This window comes from Pteropus alecto, unplaced genomic scaffold (genome assembly GCF_000325575.1).
Source record: "Pteropus alecto unplaced genomic scaffold, ASM32557v1 scaffold94, whole genome shotgun sequence".
NCBI classification, from domain to species: domain Eukaryota; kingdom Metazoa; phylum Chordata; class Mammalia; order Chiroptera; family Pteropodidae; genus Pteropus; species Pteropus alecto.
In genome coordinates this window covers 8,906,005-8,929,777 of record NW_006437736.1, presented here as the reverse complement: position 1 = coordinate 8,929,777, position 23,773 = coordinate 8,906,005, and the positions used below count along the sequence as shown (strand labels likewise).

General features: G+C 33.1%; 1 protein-coding gene across 7 annotated transcripts in view; it reads right to left on the bottom strand.

Moving 5' to 3' along the window:
• The window catches only part of ANKS1B (ankyrin repeat and sterile alpha motif domain containing 1B), an 831,972-nt gene that overhangs the window by 523,025 nt on the left and 285,174 nt on the right, over positions 1-23,773 (bottom strand). For all 7 annotated transcript variants that reach the window (XM_006914572.2, XM_025048663.1, XM_025048664.1 and 4 more), the window contains one exon: positions 5,279-5,415. In XM_006914572.2, coding sequence (XP_006914634.1) covers positions 5,279-5,415 — 137 coding nt within the window. The remainder of the gene's footprint in view (positions 1-5,278; positions 5,416-23,773) is intronic.

Here is a 23,773-nt window from a genome sequence, read left to right as displayed (position 1 = left end):
CATAGTTCCACACTGGTGTTTCTAATTTGTAAATAATGCCTCACATTCAGTAAGTTTACAAAGCAAAATTTATCATGTCACCCTCTTCCTCATCAAAATGAATTTCTGCTCATCTTCTGTATATTTGTTAAAATTATTCCAAAATCCCAGCCAAATCATCAGTTATCTTTGACTCCCTTAAATCTAACCCATATCTCTACACACTAATGCTTTAAATAAAATCTCTTGCATCAAGTACTGCACAAAAAGGACAAAACATCATAACTAAGTCATATTTATCTTAGAAATGCAAAGTTGGATTAATATTTAAAAATAAAACAATGTAATGTATCACAGCAACAGAATAAAGATGGAAAAAATCATATCATCATATAAATATATACAGAAAAAAATTGAAAAACTTCAATACCTCTTTATGCTCAAAACTCTTAGCAAAATAGGAGTATGTTTCTATAAATAAATATAGTTATATTATACTTAATGTTGAAATACTGAATGCTTTCTCTCAAAGATAGTAAATAAGATAAGAATTTTTGGCTTTACAGCAGTAAAATAATAATAATAATAATAAATAATTATTAATAATAGACATAAATACTAGAAAAAGAAGAAATAAGACCATACAGTTCTCAGATGACAGAAAAAAACCTTAAAATCATTTTTAAAAGAAACTACTATAACTTTCAAAAAATTATCCAGGTGGCAAGATACAATGATAATATAAAACTCAATTACATTTTATATACTAACAATGAACAATTGGAAAGTGAAAGTAATAAATAACACTAAAGCATTAAGTCAACTCAACAAGAAAAGGAAAGTCTTTTTCCATGTAGGAAAAAAATGAATCTCAACTCTTATCTCACAGCACACAAAAACAATTTAGATAGATCATAAAACTAAATGTAAAAGCCAGAACCAGAAAGCATCTAGAAAAAAAATGGGAGCACATATTCACAACATAAACAAAACACAAAAAACACTAACCATGAAAGGAAAACTTGATAAACCAACCTCACCAAAATTAAAATATTCTATTCATAGAAAGGCACCTTTAAACAATATTTAGACAAACCACAGACTAGAGAAAAATATTTGCAGTGCATAAAATTGACAAACGACCCATATCTTTTGGAATTACAGGAGAATTTATAAAGAATTAGTACAAATCAACAATTAGAAAGTTGAACAACCCTATTAAAGAGACTTAAAGAGGCACTTCCCAAAAGAACATATAAGAATGGGCAACAATCACAGGTAAAGGTGCTCAACATCATTAGTCACCAGAAAAATGCAAGTTAAAACCTTATGACAAATCTTTTCACACTCATAAAAGTGACTAAAATTAAAAAATTAAAAAGTTTAATAAATCAAGTGTTCACAAGAAAGTGGAGAAACAAATTCTCACACATTTTTGTTGGGAATTATGCAATGGAACAACTACTTTGGAAAATTTTTGGAAAGTTTCTTATAATGTAAATACTCATCTACCTTACTTCCCAATGATTATACTCTTTGGTATCAATATGAAAACTTATGTCTATAAAAACCCTTGGACTATTCACAGCACCTTCATTCAAAATAACAAACAGGAAACAACACAAGAATCAAGCAACAGGAGAAGGATAAACAAATAATACTATATTAATCCAATGGAATACTAGTCAGCAAAAAGAAGAACGAGTGAATCTCAAAAACATTGTGCTGAGTGAAAGAAATCAGACATTGACATTCTCGAAACACACACACACACACACACACACACACACACACACACACACACACACACACACAGTAGGATTCCAATTATACAAAGTCCAAGAACAGGCGACCCTAATCTATAGTGACAAAAATCATGAAGAAGCCCCCTCTGAGGCAGGAATTGGGGCACTTGATTGGAAAGGGGCATGAGGCAACTTTCTGGGGGTGATGCCAAAGTTCTAAATCTTGTTTTGAGTGAGGTTATGCCTACATAAACAATTGTCAAAATTCATCAAATTATATTTCATTTTTTAATTCAGGAGAAATATTTTTTTAAAAAGCCATTGCAAGTAACATATAATTATTTAGCAGAAAGAAGCAAACTAATATGTCAATAGACCTACCTAAAATTTTATGCATCAAAGGTAATATTTTTTCAAGTTTAAAAATAATTTTATTTTCAAGCATAAGTAAATGAACCCAGCTTTGAGAATTTATCCTAATAGAGAAACTCAGCCTTGTGTGTTAATATATCCAAAGAAAAACAAAGAGAAACCAGTAGTATAAAAATATTTCAGTCCCTATGAATCGAAAATAGAATGTTTCACAATCTGGAGAATTTTAAGACAAAAGAGTCCAAAGAAGCAAAGGTAAAAAGATCAAATATGGGATGCAGAACTAACAGCTGTGCTTAGTGAGTTAATAAATATGCTGAATAAAATCAAACTCAACATTGCAGTCTGTAGCTTCCAAATAATTAACACAGTAATCAGAAACACATGCAATATATAATCGGCCCTACCTCATATTGAAAGCAAGTACTCCTTGGTTACAGTGGATATTCTCCACGTACAGGTAGACTTATGAAAAGTAGACTAGATAACAGCATACACAAAGGCAAAGGGAAGGTAATCTAACTCGTGCTCCCTAACCAGTACCTTGCAGTGAATGAGATGAAAATTGTTTTATCGCCCATCTATTCTATGTCATTCTCACAATAAGAATGAATACATATGCCAGTGCCTAGGCAAAGAAATGTAAATTCTCAAATTTGGGTAGCATTTATACTTTTATTGTCAAGGCTTGTCACCAGTTTTAACAGTGAAATTATCATTTTGACCATGTTATTAATTTCTAATTAGTTAATTTTGAAAGTGTTTTAAGACCCACAAGTCAATATAACTTCACATTTCTTATGATTCCAGATAAAAAACCAGAGTTAGCAAACCCTTTAGAGGATTAAACCTGTGATCAAAATATAGGCTCTTATATGAGCTAACCAATAATTATGTTTTCTTTGGAACAGTTAGCTCTCGACAATGCTCTATCCCTGGCACACCTGTGACTTGTCAGAACACATCAGGGAGTCCCCTTTTCTAACCATCTAGCTGTTCCCCATGCACACTCTCTAGTTTCCAAACCCTTTCCTGAAATCATGTGTCCTACCCTAATACTCCCTCATAATTACTTCCACTTGAATTTTCTATTCCCTGCTCTCTACAATGAATGAGGAGCCCCAGGAGATCAGAACGCATAAGGAGAAATAAGTAATGCACCAAAGTCTCTGAAGTGAAAAGTAGCCCAGTTAATGTTATATTCTTTCCCAATTATACACCTTAGCTGTTATTGTTCTATTACATATATACTTACAGGCTTCATCTGTTCTAATTTAAATACCAATTTTTAGTTTCCTGACTTTCTTACTTCATTTTTTTTTCCTACTTAAATCATTACTATAACAGCTAAGAAGGGAAGTTGGAGTTAATTACCTTCATAAACATTTAATAATAGAACCAAGAAATCGAGTCAAGATGGAATTTCTGGCTTTAATACTACCTCTAATTTTTTCAAAGTTTACCAAAATGAAGTAATCTGAAATAAAATAGAATATGTAAAGAAGGATTTATGTGTAAGTTTTCTTAGTGTTGCTTAGACTGCAGATAAGATAGGAATATGTCTTTCATTCACTGAATGAACCAAATGCACTTATGTTAGAGAATTTCCTTTGGTATTAAAGTAAATATGTTTAGTAATGGATTTTATTAACTTATATGTAGGATAATCTCCTACTTAAATAGTTAAAAATCCTGGAAATGTAATAGCTGCACAATAACACCAAAACCAGCTTTATATAATGAGAGAACCAAAGATAATAAATGTGGCATTTACCAACTAAGTCTGGGGTTGATGAGGTCATTTCTGGAAGCAAATGAACTAGATCAAATTTTCCTGAAGAGGAAAAGGGGATTTTTGAAGATGTTTTCCTCCTCCGCACATTGGGACACTGTATAAAATGTTCTGTGCCTGACTCTGAACATGTAAGTTCCTCATAAAGATATGTCAAGTTGTACAACCTCATAAAGATTTTTCTAACTTCTGACCAGGATTGGAGGAGACAACTATTATATTAAAGAAAGGAAAAAGAACTTCGAATCAGTTGTATAACTTGGCCCCTTCTCAGTGTCAACATCTTTATCCATAACACTAGAATATACATTCTCTTGGAAATAATGATGGTTAAATGAAACAATTTATATGAAAGTGTTCGATAAACAGTAGTGGATATGTAAAGTTTAAATACCATTTTATTGATGAGGATGGTGATTATAATAAAAATAATCCAAAACAAGTTATATTAAAGCAGAAAAAATATTAAGCAAATCATTGCCCATTCCCACCAAAAGTCTTAAAAGACACATTAGTCCTACAGATTAGCTCAAAGGATGTGATTATATTATATATCTAAGTAGATGGTGAATGGCATTGATTGGATCCTAAGTTCCCCTCTCTTGGATTTCACGAGGCCCATTCAGAATGAGCCAGGTTGAGAACACCACCAATTTCATGTTCTGAGTTCTTCTGTTGGCAAAAATATAATGCAAACAGCTTTATAAGTGCTATTTTCAATGAAATATCACAGAACAGCTTGTCCCAATGATATTTCTAAAGCTTGCCTGCAAACCGCCTACTGGGAAATCCAACTAAAAGAGAAGAGGGAAGAGAAAGAAATCCATACAGACAAATGACAGGAATGGGGGGAAAAAAAAAAAAAAAGAACAAAGAGTAAAGAGAGACTGGCTAGAGGAAAGTGAGCACTGGAGGAAAATAAGGAGCAATGAGATATACAATATCAAACACAGACAAAATTAGTTTGAAACTACAAGAAATAGAGAATTTAAAGAAAATGTATAAAAACAACTGGGGTTGGAGGATAGAGACGTGATCACAGATAATGCAGCATGTCCAGGGGAATGAAGACAAAAGGAACAGAGAACACCAGAAAATATGTAATGGCTCAATAATTGGAGCATAATTGTTAAAATGTTGAGAAAAGAAGATAATGTGAAATAGCCCTATTTCTAAGCTTCACTTGTTTTTTCATGTAATATACAAATTCATTTTTCCAAAAGCGAAAACAGGTTTCAATGTCTATCATCATTGGAAAGAAAACACCCTCTTCCAAGTCCCTTCTTTTAACCTTAAAATCAATTTACATATCATAAAATAGACCAGACATTGCACTGATTCAAAAACAAAAATACATCATAGTGCAGATAATGGCATTCTGTGCACTTACCTGGGGTCGAATAACTTTTACAATATTTTTGAGGGCAGTGTCAGGGGATGGAGGTGAGCAGTCAGGTGTTGGGCCTGTAGAGCTGTTTCTATGGTTACTAGTTCCTGGAGCAGTAATTGCTACCTCAGAGGCATTATCTGTGAATAAAAATAGAATTGCCATGAACCTAATCACTCAGTTTACCTTTCAAGACTCGAAATCACTTTAGTGAACATGAATTGAGATTTCAACAATGCTGTTATCAACTACATGATCTTAATGAGGAACATGCGCAGCAGTATAAAGAAATGTTTATTGAATATATTGTTTTCTTTCAGAATGGTATCACCCTCTGTAGTATTATTCCAAGAAGAGTATTATTATTCAATCCATAAAGATAGATTATCCAGCATAGCTGTTAAGACTGCCACTATTCCATGAATGACTAAAACCTTACCTTAAGTAAAGAACATAATTTTTTAAATGATTGGGCTAATTTTTTCCATAATCTTTTAAATGAGTATTAATCTTTATTAAAATAAAAATTTTATATCTCCCTGATTCATAAAACACAGATTCAAGTGTCCTCGAAGCACTTTTCCCAGAAATCCCTCTAGCTATAAAAAAATATCCCAGTGAATTAACCTTGATGAAAAAGTGCAAAATGGTTTTATAATGTAGACAAAGACAAAACTATTATCTCCAAATAAACATACTCTCCTATGTGGTCAACTCTAAATGAACAAAATCTCAAAAATTTAAATTAATCTTCCCTTATGTTGTATATTTGGGGGGTGGGTAAAGAAAATGATGACCTGAAAATCAGCAACATGTGTAACATTTTCTTCATAAGTTTATATCAGAACAAAATAACACCAAATATGCAGTTTGGGAATGTTTAAAATACTTAGAAAAAGATAATGATGAATGTTCCATAAACAACTTCTACCACAAAGAAAAGTTATAATATTTTAACAATTTTGCAATCCTCTATGGCTTTTTATGAAAACTATTACAAGTTCAAATCTGCAAAAAATTTAATTCCCTGTTCTGTTTTTAATTAATTCCCAATAATTTTCTGTCCTAGACAGCTAGCTAAATTGACACAAAAGAGACTGAGACTGTGAAGTTTTTATAAACCAGCAAGTTTCTCTATTCCATGGCCATTGTCTACAATCCCAAGTGAAAAGCAATAATTTATGAAGGCACCTCTAGCTCATAAATAGCAAAGGGATGAAAACTCTACCCACCACATAAAAATATAATTCCATCTCATAAGGAATCCAGACATAGGCTTGTGAAACAAAAAAATATACAAATGTGACACATTGAATTAAATTGATCATTCATAAAGTAAGTCTTAAAAGTGTCCAGAACTCACTCTTGACTTGGGTTTAATGGATAAGGTGGGATTTAAATTAGCATCTCTAGAATAGTCATGGTTATGCAAGATAGTAGTTTGTGGGGTTGGTCTTCTGAGTAGAAGAGAATAGTAGGAGTGATATTTAAACAGAAACAAAACATCAGTCAACAAGACAATGAAGAGGTGCTCTGATTCTTTCCAATTTGTCCCTGCCTTCTTTCATTCATTCAACCATACATCTAAAAACATTTATTTGGGGGCAATTATGTGTCTGGCATTATGTTACATTCTAAGGATAAATTTTAAAGATCCTCTAGTAGGGAGTTAAGACAATAAAACTATGCTGTATGATATTATAATGGTGGATACATGTAATTTTAATTTGTCCTAATCCATAAAACGTACAACACCTAGAGTGAATCCTAATGTAAACTATGGACTTTGGGTAATGGCAGTATGTCAGTTTAGGTTCATTGATTTTAATAAATGTACCACTCTGGTGGGGAATGTTGTTTAGTGGGGGCAGGAGGTATATACAATTACTCTGTATTTCAACTCAATTTTGCTGTGAACATAAAAGTGCTCTAAAAATAAACTCCTGTTAAAATTTTGTAAAAATCTATTCTCTTGAGAAGTATACAATCAAATGTGGCATCAGACATGTAATTTATAATGCAATATGACTTAAGAATTGATAACAGCAAAATGAAGCATGATGAAAAAGCAGGGGGGAAACTGACTGTAGAGGAAGATGACTGTGAAAGGCTTCGGTTTTCATACAAGAAAGCTGAAACAGAGCATGAAGATAGAAAGAGCACAGATAAAGCTGTTATTTTACATTAAGAAGTTGGAGATAAGCTGAGATGAGTAAGAAGTTTATTGTATAAAAATTTATACTTCATTCTGTAGGCAATAAGAAATTTCGAAGATATTTAAGCAGGGAGTGACATAGTAATAATAATAGCTAATGTTTATTGAACTCCAATGAAATCATGTTAGACCAACTTTATTTTTCTTATCATTTATCATTTATTCTCTCTTGTACTTTTCATCATAATTTCTGTTTGCATTCTAAATAGTTTCTTATATTCATTTTCCAATTTATTGATTTTTTCTTCAGCTGTATCTTGTCTTCTATCAAACCATTTCTTAACTGCAATTATACTATTCAGTTCCAAAATTTCTAATTGGTTCAAGACTTGAAAACCCATATCCGAAAAAATAGTTGCACACTGATGTTCATAGCAGCATTATTCACAGTGGCCAGGTCATGGAAGCAACTGAAGTGTCCTACAATAGATCGGCTATGAAGCTGTGGTACATATATACAATGGAATATTACTCAGCCATAAGAAGAGATAAAATACTGCCATTTGTGACAACATAGACGGACCTCGAGATAAATGGGCACTAGATTTATTGGATTGATCACTTTGTAAATTATATAAATGTCTAATTACCATGTTGTACACCTGAAATTAATATAATATTGTATGCCAACTGTAATTGACATCTGAATAATCATTTAAAAAACAAATGAAAAGCTGATCCAACTTTCCAATGTATTAGGGGTAATGACATTAATATAACCACTGTCAATACAATATACATATGATGTATTATTGAATTGTAGACCTGAAAATTATATAATCATATTAACCAATGTTATCCCAATAAACTTAATAAAATTTTTTAAAAAAATAAAAATAAGATAAAAATACTAATTAAAATATTATATATAAGAATAACAAATTTCTACTTGGTTCTTTTTAAAAAAAATTGTCTTCATTTGGCATTTTTCAGTTCTCTAATTTTTTCAAGCTTGCTTTTATTTATTGAAAAATGTTAAGTACAGTTGTTTTATTTTTCTGACTCTGAGTCTGATAATTCCAATATCTTAATTCTTCACAGATCTGTTTCTCCATACACTGTTTCATTACTTGTTTCAGCCTCAATTCTTTGTTATGCGTTACTCAACTTTGGGTTAGAATAAGATATACAACATTAAAAAAAATTTTGTCTTTTAGTAAATGTTAATTCAAAAAGCATCCAAATTTACATTCTAATTCCAGATGCTGAAATTTGTGGAAAATTTGCCCAGTCAATGTTAGACAATTTATTTAAGCTCTCTGGATTCCATTTTTCTTAACTTTAACAATAAGAATGATTAATATCTATAATTCTAGGGTTTATGTATGCAGATAAAATGAGAGAATACGCATGAAAAATAACTAGCATGTTATCAGGTGCAGAGTATAGGTTTAATAAATTTGAGTTTCTTTTTCCTTATTAAACCAAATATCAGAATTAAAATAAAATGTGGAAGATGAAAAAATCCAGAGAGAAAAGCAAGAAAAAAACTAGTAATGCTTTGTAGATAATACATCTAGAGTAATAACTATGAGTAATTGGGTAGGGTTTGAGGCATCTTTTAACTAGTAACGCAAATTTAATTCTGTAGGGACAGAATTAAATTCCAGGAATAAGGGGTGATCCCTTGAGGAATGGTTCACTGCAAGGACTGGCCCTGTTGACTGTCTCTTCATCAAAGCCCAAAACTGCTGGGTAGTACATGTGGACTGTAAGACAAAAGCTTATAAGTGTTTCTTTTAAGTAACTTAATACATAGTAGAAGACAATGGTCAATCAAGTACTAAATTACTCGGAAAAGACTATAAGTATCTCCATCTTCTGAATCTATAATCTGTACCATTACACTGATAATTTGATTTTATACTACCTTACATTGTTCATTATCTCTTCCAGACTAGGTTATATTTTTTCAGAGACTTATGTTTCTCTTATCCCCCACCCCCCACCCCCATAGCTCTTGGCTCAATGCTATCCTTTATAAATACTAAGTGAAATAAAGTGAATAAAGCAAAACCTGAGTGTCAATGGCAACCATCACAATGCCCTTAATTACATGGAGAAAGGTGATCTGGCTTTTATAATTTCATGGTCCTTTTAGAGAAAACCTAAATAAAAAGCATATTCTAGAACATATGTAAGAGTTTAGGAAACTGATTTATTCCTAAAATAGCTTTATTATATTATTTACTTTAAAAATGTCAATTATCCACTGCATTTGCTGAATAACAGCTTATATCTAAGATAGTTTTACATAAACAACCTAAATTTCACACCGGCAGCTAAAAAACATTACTGATGAAAATGAAACAAGGTGTGTAAAAACTGCTTAGAGAAAATTACCGAATATGCTTGCAATTTCAGATGGAAACAGAAACTTATCTCCTAGTCAGATTCCCTTACTACACATTAAATTATGCATTACGATTGTCGGTTATCTCTACAATAATAAGCTTAGGGAGAAAAACTTTTAATTTACTTGAGCTTTTAGAAGAAAAGTATCCTACGAATACAAAATAATTCATGTGCAATGATGCAGTGTAGAATTTTAACATCGCTCTGTAGCATGTACTGGACAGTTAAATGCACCAGAAACCATGTTAGTTGCTATGTCGCAGACAAGTAGGACTGAGATTACTTCTGGCTGGGGATTTGGGAAGGGTGTTATGGAAGAGGTGGCGATTAAGGAGGTCTCTGACAGATTAATAAAATTTAGAATGAAATAATGGTGGGAAAAGTAATCCAAGAGTTGGAAAAAGGATGAGAAAAATGTAGAGAGATGGAAAAGAGGCACATTAGTTGAATAAGAAACAGTTCGGTTTGAATAAAATATAATATTCATCAAAGTAATACTAAGAAATGGAAGAGCCATATACTTTGAATTTAGGCTTTGGAATCAGACAAATCCAAACTGAAATCCTGGCATATTTAATCTCAGTTTCCTTATCTGTGAAACAGTACTTTTCTCATAGTGGTGTTGTAAGGATAAATGAAGTATGTGTGTATGTATGTGTGTGTTTAACATATTGCCTGGCACATAGTAGGTACTCAATAAAAGTAGCTATTGCTATATATAATAATAATAAATATAAGTAGATAGGCAGCTTGAGGTGTTACTGTGGAAATTCTTGAATGCAACACTAACAATCAAGTAACTATTTAATAATTATTACTCTAGCAATTCATAAAGTACAGTTTTTTATTGTTGGCCTTAAGTCAGGGGTTGGCAAACCTTTTCTGCAAATGGCCAGATAGTTAATATTTTAAGTTTTGTAGGCTATAAGATGTCTTTCATAACTACTCACCTCTACTGTTATGGCACAAAAGTAGCCATGGGCAATATGGAAACAAATGCATGTGGCTGTGTTCCAAGAAAACTTTATTTAAAAAAAAAATGCACAAACCATATAGGTTGTGGACCCCTCTCATAAGTACTTCTCATAAAAATGTTTTCCCTTTCACAGAGAAATCTAGAATGTTATAATATACATTTAATTTTTCATATTCATATCATATATAAACACTATTCTCATTATGTAATTAAAAACTAAGGTTTTCATTATGAAAGCAGAAATGTATTTATGCAAAAAAAAAATAACATATCTAATGCAAGGGCAGTGCTTTGTACACAAGCGCTCAATAGATACTCATTGGATAGATAAATAAACAAACAAATAAGACTAATTGAATCTTTTTATTCTAAAGTAACTTTATTTTAGTAATGGGACACAATCCATCATTTCTGAGAGAGACAGTATAAAAGTCATAAGTAAAATAGTCCAAATATCTTCTGTTTCAGTATTTTCAGGGAGAACATACCCACTATGAACTAGTTGAGGAAGTTAATATTTAACGATTATTTTAGAGAATTATTTAATATTCAAAATACTACATTTTCACTTTCTCCTAACAATGTCGTTTTTATTTTTATTTTTTAAGAATTAACAATTCTATTAAATATACTGAAAACTAAAACGCTTGAACCTTCTTTGCTATCACCAACAGTTTTACATACTCCTGTCTTGATGAAGCAGCTACTTGACCCATTAAAATGTGTGGCATGCAGCTGCAGAGAAGATCCTGATCAATCCCTCCCTTCCTCATGGTATTCATGTTTTGTTAAATCTCACCTCTAAAGTATGAGTTGAACTAGTTGATGAGAGGTCACTTCTGAGATTAAGATTATAAACAGACTGTAGGTCCTGTGTTGAGTATGTCATCTGGTCCTCTCACTCTCTCGGGTCTTTTATACTGAGGAAAGCAAGTAACCAACCACACTGTGAGAGGCTCACAAGGCATGGCAAGAAACTGAAACCCTCAGTTCTACAGCCCACCAGGAACCATAATTTATTAATAACGACATGAATAAGCTTGGAAGTGGATCTTTGAAGGCCCAGTCAAGCCTTGAAATGACTGCAGTTCTGACCAACAGCTTGACTCAGAAAGACCCTGAACCGACCACCCGCTTAAGCCCCTCCTGGATTCCTGACCCACAAAAACTATGAGATAATAAATATTTGTTGTTTTCAGCCACAAGTTTTGGGGTAATTTGCTATGCAGCAACAGATAGTTAATATGTGAGACATTTGGCTAACATTTATAACATGGACGACATTTTAGATGTTTGAACTACAACAATAAGCAGACTCAGCCTTGTTTTGAAGTTGCTGATTATTTAATGGAAAATATAGAAGGGCAAATATAGTATTAAAAAATTGTGTTATTCATGCTGTGTATCAGGCACTATGGGAACACAGAAGAGTGAGACACTAAATAAGAAGACCAGAGAAGGGAGCTAGGTTAAGGGTAAAAAGAGAAAGTAAAGAAGAAAGATTTAATCATTGCCTTGAAGAATGAGTGCCATCAAGCTTTCAAGGAGGGAGAAGCATTCCAGACACAACAGAATATGGAACGGGGCAGAAGCATAAAACCACATTATACTTTTGGGTAACTATAAATAGCTCAGTTTGGCTAGAGCACAGGACATGAGTGGAAAAGTGAATGGTGATGATGTTGGCAAGATAAAGTATTAAGATGAAAAGTGGAAAGGTGTATGAAAAGAAAACAAAATTGGTAAAAGACTGAATTTTTTATTTTAAAAAAAGTCAGCAACATTGCATTTCTAAAAACATTTTCCTTGATGATATGGTCAAATACCACTTTCATCCATAAAAAGAACAGATTACAAGGCTATCGTCACTTTAAAAGTCTCTACATGGAAAAGGCCACATTTGTATGCTAAAACGTGGACTGATTGGCCAGCCACATCAAGCTGACATTCAGTGTCTGAGCAGCTTCAATCTGTAAAGACCTTTGGTCTTACTTATACCAGAAAAGTTCTTCTAAAGAGCCAACAACTCCAGGGCCGAGAGAACAACAAGGAGCCCAAGGTCTCAATTCAACCACATAAAGTAGTCCCATGAATAGATTGTGGTGGGACAGACTCTATTCCCTTATACCCTCATTCTTGTTCCTTCCCATTCCTCAACCATGGCAGGGTTTTAGCATAATTATGATAATTACATAATTAGAATTATGCTTTAATTTGTGAGCAAAATAGTAGAAGAAAGGCTTGTTTATCTTATAGATTCTGAACTCCAAAGCAGCTCAAAAACTGAGGAGGAATGAGGACAGTCACTGACAGTAGAATTTCACCATCGTCCAGCCATGATGGTGCCAAGAATGACAATTCCTTGGCTTGACTAGTGAGAAGGAATAGATTCCTGGGGCAACACACAGTAAAAAAAAAAAGAAAAAAGAAAAAAAGAAAGACAGAAGAAGGCTGGAGAAGATTGGCCCCCTCCCAAGCTTAGTTTTTAAATATTTTGCCTTATATCAACAATACATTGAATCTTATTATTATTTTTTTGGCTAATATATTTGTGCTTAGATTCTCACACAGATTTTTGTACTCTGGGATCTATTAGATTTGAGCCTATTTGGGGTCTTGGGCTTTCCCTTTGGTCTTGACAGCAAATTCCTTTTCCTGGTTTTACTCTCAGTGGTCCCTAGTATTCCTTTCCTCTATCTCTCTACTCATTCCAAAATGGTGTTTATGCTAAGCTGACCAAGCCACACCCAGCACTATTATGCCAGGCCAGAGCCCCTCCTAAGCAGGCAGTGACTCCCCGTTAAAGCGAGTTAGAAAATGAACTTGCTAAAACCCCAGATGAAAGTTATCATAGTAGCAGGAGATAAAAATGACATTTATTTTTCCATACCACAGGCCTAAATTCTAGGATTCTTTCACACTCATGTAAAAATGATACCATCAGCCTCTGCTATAGTCTGTTCTGACTCATGTATATCATTTATTAAACTCGTATTTACTCTCTTATATTCCTCAAAGCCTTATCACATGCTTCCCGATATTGCTTTCCACCTCAAACCTGCCACCACCTTGGAATCTTCAGTTTCCTTGTAGATGTTCAAGCAATCACCTAAGCCCAAGAGTCTTCTGACTTCTACTCATATGATCTTTGCCTTAACTCTATTCAGGTTTCCACGTCTAAAGCTAAGCCATGAACTTTGTTAGGAACAGCAACTGCTTCATATGGGCATCTTAATCCCTAAGGAACTATTCCATAGACACATTATCCAATCATTTTAACTTTCTCATTTCCCTTACTCATGCTATAATTATTATTCAACCCTACTGAGACCTCTAATCTTTTTGTTCATCTGTTGTCGGTCATTCTATGAACTCTTTCAACCTTCACATGTTTGCTTATTCAGCTGAGACATAATGATCTATCATTTAATAACTCTCTTGTCAATGAATACATCCATCCTTCTTGTCATTTTGCCACACACTCTGAGCAAAACCTTAATTCTATTTGTAGTTGACACTTTAATGTGCCACCTAGATTTCCCTTCAGATCTGAAGGGGAAATGTTTGAAGAAGCTGTTTAGAGTGTTGCTGGTGACAGTCTTCACCCTATTTGGGAACTGCCTCAGCCGAAGAGAACTGCCCCCTTGACAGAGCAGGACAAAGGTTCTACCTAGTCACCAATTTAGGATGATTTTGAAAAACTATCCCAGTTTTAGAGTTTCCTGGGGAGTCTTTGGAGTCCTATGATGAGAACTGCAGGCTAACTTCTCCTTCTGCCCTATTCTGCTCCCCTTCCACATTCACTGTTTCTGAGAGCACTTGTAATTGATCTCCTACATGCCAGTCTCCATCCCAGAGTCTGCTTCCTGGTGAATCCATCCTGGACTGGACTCGGTCAAACTGTTCTCAGTGATCCCTTCTGCAATTTTTTCAAGAATCAACTAGTAATCATTAAGAGAGAAAACCATTATTCAACTGCTACAAATTAATGTTATCAAATAACTTGATATGTCTTTACAATTCATTTCGTGTGTTAAAACAAAACAAAACAAAACAAAACAAAACATAACAAAACAAAACACTACAGTGCAATAGAAATGTGGACCAAAACCATCAACAAGCACTTTACAAAAAAAAAAAAAAAAGTACAAATAAATGTCTAAACCATTTTCTCAACCTTTGCTCAAAACATTATATGGATGGTATACAACCTTTTGGTTCTGTGTTGTTCTGATTTAAACATTCAAAGAGCTTAATATGGCATACTATAGTAAGTGAGCTCGATTTTATCATAAGGTACCACATCCTATTCCCATTTTATTGTAAGTTCTTGCAGGAATTCATATGGAAGGATCAAAAAATCATATGCATTTCTGTATGTGTATGTGTATACATATACCTTCTTACACAAATGGAAGCATATGTACTTATGATACCAGTTGATATTGGTCTTATCCAGGCTTTATTTATGTCCCTATCTTAGTTTCTCTTTTTTCTATTTTTCTTTCCAATTTGTGTTAGGAAGCTGGGTTTTATGTTTTATCATTAATTGATTAAGTAATTATGCTGCAATTAACATAAAACTTCCCTTTAACTAGATTGAGCAATGAGGACATGATTATTCCACTTAATAGAAGCCTAAATCAGGGTGGCTCTAGGTCCTGGACATCAGAACTCTGGCCCCTCTCCTCCATGGCTCTCTGGGCTCTGCCCTCTTCCATGCAATGCTTCATCCCCAGGCCAGGACCAAGATGACTGCAGCATTGTATTAGATATGATAATATCAAAATGAAGAAGAAGGCCACCTCTTCCTTGTGTCTTTTCTTAAGAGTCTTATTAGTCAGATTTGTTATCTAACCCAATCACTAATAACAGTTGGCTTAAACTAATGAACCCTTGGAAATGAGGTAGAGATGACCCCTCTGGAAATGTGTGGCCATGTAGAGGAGAGTGTCTACCTAAAAAATCAGGATTCTACTATAGAACAAGAAAGGTTTATGAGGATGGGGAAAGTCAAGGAAGAAATGGTAGGCAGGCAATCGCAAATATGTACTAGACCTCATACGGTTTCCATCCCTTCTACAATAAGGCAAGAGTGTAAATAAATACATAGTGACACATTCAAATTTATTCTTTATTACCTTCTCCTTTCCTGCTAGACCCTACTCTTTTCTCTCTCTTTTATTTCCTCATTTTTACAAGGCCCGTCATGATCTGCTCCCTCATACCCTTCCAGCCTCCTCACATTTTCTACATACTTAAAAACAATTTTTTGGCCCTAAATATCCTTCCAGTCTTCATTTGCCTCAGGCCAAGAATCGTCCTCTAAAAGAAGAATCCCTTGGAACATGTAGTATGAAGCTGGGAGGAGAAAAAAGTATAATAAAGAATATATATGAATATGCAAGTGTGACTAAATGCCCTCCTATATGGTCCCATGGCATTCTGTGTCCTTCTGCATTGACTATTTGTGTGTTCCTTTTTTACTAGACTGTGATTCCTTTCAAGGCAGACAGAGTGTGCCTAATTTGTCTTTATATCACCATCACCATTACAGAAAGATTCATTTTATTAGAAGTCAGGACTCAATTTGTGAATAGTCAGAGTATTATGGACAAAACAATATTTCATGTACTTTTTAAAAATGTGTTCCATATCATTTACTTATTATCTTTGATATATTTGCAAAGTACTGGCAAGAACTATTTTCAAATACTCAGAATTTAGCAAGAAGTTAAATGTCCAACTAAAATAAGTTTAAATTGAAATGATTTAATTCATTCCTGTCATATTTAACATTCTATTAATTTTCTTTTAACTGAAAAATATTATTTGTAAAAGAGAAATCTTGATAAATTTTCCTAACATGAAGAAAAAGAAAGGAGCTCATAATCCAAAGATATGAGCCACTGGTCTCATTTTTATTATGGTGTGCAGTAATAGCCATGAGGGTTATTAAGTATTGGGTATTAAACAACTTACAAATTCTTGTTCATTTAATAACCAGTGATCTCAGAAAAGCAAGATCGTTATAAATAGGACTTCAAGGAGTGACTTTCTATCTTTAATTTCTTAATACTATGGAGGAAAATGGGGATAGTAGATCATCACATCATGACTTCTTTGGTTAGAAAGTTTGGTTTTCCTCTTAATTACTACTACATTTCAATTTAAATAAATTTAGATTTTATGTCAAACTTTGACCTTTTTGGAAATCTTGGTTCCTTTGTCAGTAAGCAAAATTCTCACCTGTGAAATCTATCAATTCCCGTAGTCCCTTATTTTTTCACATGTGATTATAGTTTACTAGATTACTTCTTTTACATGCCTACTGCAAGATATGTTGTTACATATTAACAAGTACGTGCATACAGGTACACATACAATAAAGTTCTGAGAAGATACCAGTCATATAAATTAAACACATGCTGAGAATTTTATGGAATTAATGGTCTTTTTCTTAAAATGTCAGTAAATTCTAGGAAAACTGAATGGAAGTCACTAGCTATATAAAGAGAGTTTTGTTTGAAATCTATATTAGCCAGGAACCCATATTTGCTTTGGTTAGCTGGTATTTTGGTATAAAACATAGCTACGAAGTAACCTTACTCTATTATTATTATTATCTAAACATATTTCTCTTGATATGCTGTTATATTCTTCAAGTTATGTAGATATTCATGACGATGGACTTCACATATTGTAAGAGAAATATATTGTATGGAATTACAATTTATTTAGCTATACTTTGGAAAAAGTTAGATTGCATTCCATATACCTTCATAAATCATACTGAAATATCTCAGGACTCCCAGAAAGTAAATGGGAACCAAAGTATTATTTAATCCTAACTCATCTGTCCTTCTCTTTTATACTCACAGCAGGAGTAAAACTTGGAGCTAATATTTCCATTTTTTCCTATTCTAGAGATAATTCTATATTCATACTGGTGTCCTCATTTCTTCCTTATTGAAGAGTCTCTCTGTCCAGGTGATAGTATCACCAAACAGAATTTTCTTCATTCCCATTGTTTAGAGATACTTTCAAAAACCATTAATCCCAACACTACTAAGTTCCTTTAAAGGCTGCTCTCTTATATATATTCTTTTATCTAAACTTTCCAAATTCAGTATATTGTTACTATGTCCCTGAAAAATCAGTGATGCTTTTGTTACACATTATACAAAATTTTTGTTTGAAACTTAAGGGCATTTTGTTGTTGTTAACAAAACACTGCTTGAATACTAGCTACAAAGCCATATCTATTTATAGGTACGAAAGTATCTAATGATTGGAACTTTAGAAGCCCAGAAGTCTTACTTTTTTCAAGGAAAGAATTGAGCGGCACAAAAGATCTCAGAGCTTCTAATGAATGTGTGATAAATTATATGTACATCTTAAGGGACCTCTTTCACAAGGAACCAGAAGTCCTTTTTGTGATTACTTAAGCTCAACGTTTATTTCTGATTTGCAGAGTTGTGATGAGGAATATTCTCCGTTCATACACTGCTTGGCATATGTGAACTGACCTATCAATGTGTCAGTACATAGGTTAATAATTGGTAGGCATTAAGCAACATTCTCTCTCTCTCTCTCTCTCTCTCTCACACACACACACACACACACACACACACACACACTTGCACATGTGCATAAAACTTTTAAAGTGCTTACTCTTTGGTGCATTGCAATGGGAAAGAAATATATCGATGGTCCAATCCAAGGTGTAATACAGGTTTTTCTATAATCTGTGAAATCTCTGCTTTCCCTCAACAATAACAACAAAATCATTCTAGTAGAAGTAGAGACAAACTTACATAGGAGAATAAACTAGCATGAAGTTTTTCCACTGTTGCCATAATCCATCTTTGAGCTGTTTAAGTGGTCCATATAATAAATATCCTTAGAATCCACAGTGTAAAAATTTTTACATGAATGAGAGTGTTATATGACAAATTATAATGCCATTATTTCAACTAATGGCACAAACCTAATCGTCACAGTAAATTCTAATCTGACTTTAAATAAATATGTCATAAACTGAGACAAATTTATCTTTATCTCTGAAATGTCAGGAGCTTATTCTTAAATACGTTTCTCCCTTCTTTCTTTTCTATCTATTCAACAACTCAGAAAATTATATTTCCTGTTATTTTGCTAAACTAGATATCTGATTGCTTCACTCCTTGTCTTTTACTCTGCTGGCTCCCCAATATCTCAGCATGGCAGAGAGGACTCTTCATAACTTATTCTCATCTACCTGTCTCCTCCCTCATCTCGTTCCACTGCCCCTCATTCGTCTTCTACTCTAGTCACAAACCACTCATTCTCAGAACACATCTACTTTTCCTCCGATATGTAGGTCCTTTTCCCCTCTGTATGACAGCTTACTAAATAGCTTGCTGAGCTCAACTCAAACACTCAGTGAAGTCTGTCTGGCTCTGTCAGTAACTCTTCAATGGGCTCTGCATCATTTCCCCATATGTCTAAGATTAAACTCCTTGCATTATAATTATTCATGCCGAAGTCTCCCCATAAAGAGCATGAGCTCCTTGAAGGCAAGAACCTTTTTTCACTCTCTTCATATTCCTAGACCTAAGTCCTAGGTGTTAGATTAATACTTGTATGCAAGATAAGCATATCGACTGATTAGATACTTCAAAATAGTAAAGGAATAAATAATCTTAGCCCCATATTTTGAGTGAAAAGGATTTTGAAAAGCATTTTAGGATTTTTTTAAGAAGGCTTCCAGTACCAATAAATTACTGAGTGATAGTAATAATGCTGCCATCACTAAGATCCTCTACAACCAGTTTTCCTATAACATTTATACAAGTTTCTACATCAACAATGATTAAAATAAAATCTGTACTTGATTTTAACCATGTAAAATTGTGTATGAAAATAAAATCCAGAAAGGCAGAACACCAAATGTTAATAATGCTCAGCTCTGGCTGATAAGATTATGGATTATTTTTATTTTTAAAATATTTTTTCTGTTTCTCAAATATTCAATGGGAACTATTACTTTGATCTATTTGCATTTGTTTCACACACTGAATATTTTTTAAAAAGCATTACAGATGCATTTAAAATCTCACTTTTACCCTGTCGTAAATGTATTTCCCTGCCTCTCTCTCAAGAGTTAATCACTATTGCTAAGTTGGTGTGTATTCTTCATCAGTGCCTTTATAATTTTATTATTTATATTTATACTCATCATCTATATATTCATTATATATTACATATACTGTGTTTTACATTTACATAAATATGTTATATATACGCTCTGAATCTTGCTTTTTTCACTTAATGTTGTTTTCAAGATATATCCAAGTAGATGTTTGTAAACCTAGTGTTTTCATTTTAATTGACACATTGTGTCTCATTTTACTAAAACGTACTCTGTGATTTTCTTATTTATGAACATTTTGTTTTTCCCAAATTTTTTATTCTTACAAACAACAGTGCAATGAATATCCTTCAGAGTCTTAAGAATTTTGTTTCAAAGAAATGTATCTAGAAGTAGAATTGCTGAATGGGAGTGTATGTACATTTTAAACCTTTAAAAATATTGTTGAATTGTCCTCCAATGTGGAGTATCAACTTACAGTCCTATTAGCTGTGTACGAGAGTTCCCGTTTTTCTATATTTTTACAATACTTGACACTGGCAGAACATTTGTGTAATTCTAGGATAGATATAAACTGGTATTTAAGGGTGGTCTTAATTTAAATTTTTCTCTTACTGGTGTTAACTACGTTTATTGGCCATTGCTCAGCCATAAAAAGAGATGAAATACTGCCATTTGCAACAACTTGGATGGACCTCAAGATAATCATGCTAAGCGAAATAAGCCAGATTGAAAAAGTTGAAAATCATATGATATCACTTATATGTCAGATATAAACCTAAAAGCAACAAATGAACAGGACAAAGAAATAGAGACTCATGGACATTGACAATAGACTAGTGGTTACCAGAGGGGAGGAGGGAGAAGGGAGGTAGACGAGGTAAACGGGGTCAAATATGTGGTGACAGAAAGAATTCTAACTATGGAAGGTGAACACTCAGTGTAAATATATATATATGCTTTATTGTTAAAGTGTACAGATGAAACCTATTGAATTTCGTTAACCAATGTCACCATAAAAAATTAATTAATTAAAAAAAATTCATCTTCAGTTAAGTGCCTTTCCCAATTGTTTCAATGTTTTTGTTTGTTCTTTGTTTTGTTTGTTTTGTCTTTTTCTTATATGTAGTACTAATCCCTTTTTAGTGTTATGTATTGCAAACATCTCTCCCAGTTTGTGGCTTTTAAAACATAATTTTGTGGCATCTTATGCTAATCATGAATTTTAAATTTTAATATAGTCAGTTTTACCAATCTTTTTCTTAATTATGTGTACTTTCAGTTGTTTAAGAAATCCTTCCCTATACTAAGATGATCATGTAAATTATCTCCCTTAATTTGTTAAATTGAGGAAATATATTGAGAAATTTTTCTGATGACTAAAGTATCCTTGAAATTGAAAGGTAAATCCTACTTAGTCATGATGTATTTTTTAATACCTTTCTGTTTTCAATGTGATAATATTTTGTTTAGAAATTGTGCATCCATTTTCATACCAGAGATTACCTCATATATGTTTTCCTTACATTCTCTTTGTCCAGTTTTGTATCCAAATCATACAAGCACAAAGTTGGTAGTTTACCAATTTTTGCATTCTATTAAACAGTTTGTACAGCCTTGATATTATTTGTTCATTAAAGTCTGGTAAAACTACACTATCAAACCATTTTGATCATCTGTTTTGGATAGTGTATTCATATTGTTAGCCTTTACAAATATTAATTGCCACTATGATTTTGTTTTAATCCTTAAGTTACTTTAAAATGTATTCCTTTTTTAGTTTCCAAACTTATGGGTGAGGGTTCTGGAATGATGGTTGTTTAGAGGTGCTTCCCTTACATTACTAAAACTTATCTAGCTAGCCCAAACCCTGAAGCTCCTAGAGCAAACTGGCAAATTGTATCTGGAGGGAAGAACAAGAAAGCTGTTACAGGACTATTTCCCTTCTGTGATGGCCAGGAGTCTTAGGACTACTACAGGAATACCCACAGGCAAGGTCCAGAATGACGTAATTCCAGGGAAAATTTATCCAGCAGAGAATGTACATGGATGAGTGCACCATCCCCATGGCCCCTAGGGAACCAAAAACTTATTGAACAGGTATTCTAAGATGTCTTCATCTAAAATCCTGGGGAAGTTTACAGACAAACTTTCTCCTGGTATCTTGAAAGGTAATCAACCTGTCTATTGCTATACTGCAGACCCTAACAGAGAATTCTAAATGCTCCACTATTCTACAGACTGTCGTTCTTTAAGGCATTGAAGCAACTAAATGGTAGCCCTCAGGAGTAGACCAAAAAACAAATACCTAAGAGGATTCAGCAACCAGAAAAAGAAAGAACAGAAAATTGAGAATGGATCACTAACAAAATACAGCTGCTAGTAGAGACATAAGAATTTTTAACACAAATAATAAGAGAGCTTGAAATATTAAAGGACAAGATATAAAAAAATACTTTGTGAAAAACAAATAACCAGTCAAAAAATTCAAATGACTTGAAGGTAAGGATGGTTTATTGTTGAAAATTGAATTGATGTCCTTAGAATACAAAGTGGAAGAAATATTTCAAATTGCAAAGCAAAAAAAAAAAAAAAAGATGGAATTTATGAAGGCAGAAATCCAGAAGACCTATTATGAAAATAATACTAATTCCGGAAAAAGAAACAGATGGAAATATAGCAATAATTAAAAAGTACAGTTAAAAATTTCTTTAGCTAATAAAATCTTTAGTCTGCATGTTACATTCCAGGCAAAATTAATGAAAAAGATTCACATATATAGTCATATACTGAAAAAAATCTCTGTATGCCAAGCATAAAAGAGTTATCATACAACCTTCTAGAGGGAAATAACACATTTTTTACAATGGGCAAAGCCACTTGCATTAAACTGTTCATCTCCCACACTGAAAACTAGAAGATAATGGATTATTATCTAAGGAAAATACTTAAGAAAGAACTCTGGACAGAACAGGAACTTTAAGATAGGTGATGTATAAAAGAAACAAACTGTGATGAACAATAAAACTGTATATCTAACTATAACTATCTAACTGTAACTATATCTATCTATCTATCTATCTATCTATCTATCTATCTATCTATCTATCATCTATCTATCATTATCTATCATCTGTCTATCCGATAGACTCTCTAATAATGGTTAAATAATTAAAATAAGATTCCTAAATTTAAAATCTCAATATACATGAGAAATGCTGTGATAAATATTCTATTAAAATTCTAGAAGTTGAGAGTTTGGAAGAGAGAAGGAAGAAGTAGAGTCATTCTATACCCATCTCTGAGAAGAGTTGAAAGTAGGAAATTAAAATTATTGTAGAAGTCCATGTTATAAGGAAATGTTAGAAGCTGCTAGTTGTCTCCTAATATCTGCACTTCCCTTATTCTACGATGATTGAACTCTCAGTTTTTAGTTACACCCAAGTCTACCCTGATTCCCTAGCTTCCTCTACAGGAAGTCTTGGTCATGTGACTAACTTCTGCCTAGTCAAAAAAATATGTGCGACATTCAGATTAAGCCCTTAGGATCAAGGTGTGTCCTTCTCTTCCTCTAATTCCTGTTCCCTCTAGGTGGAATGTGATACAGTAAGGGTAAGGTATGAATGAGAATAACAAGCTGAGGCTGGCAAAGGAGGGGCGAGGAGTGATACATTCAGTTTTGTGGTTTTTAAGATTACTTTGGTTGCAACATAAATAATAAATTCAAGGAAGACAAATAGGACAATTAATATTTTATTATTAAAATAATCCAGAAGAGTGGTTGGTGATAATAGAGATTAAGAAAAGCAATGGATTTGA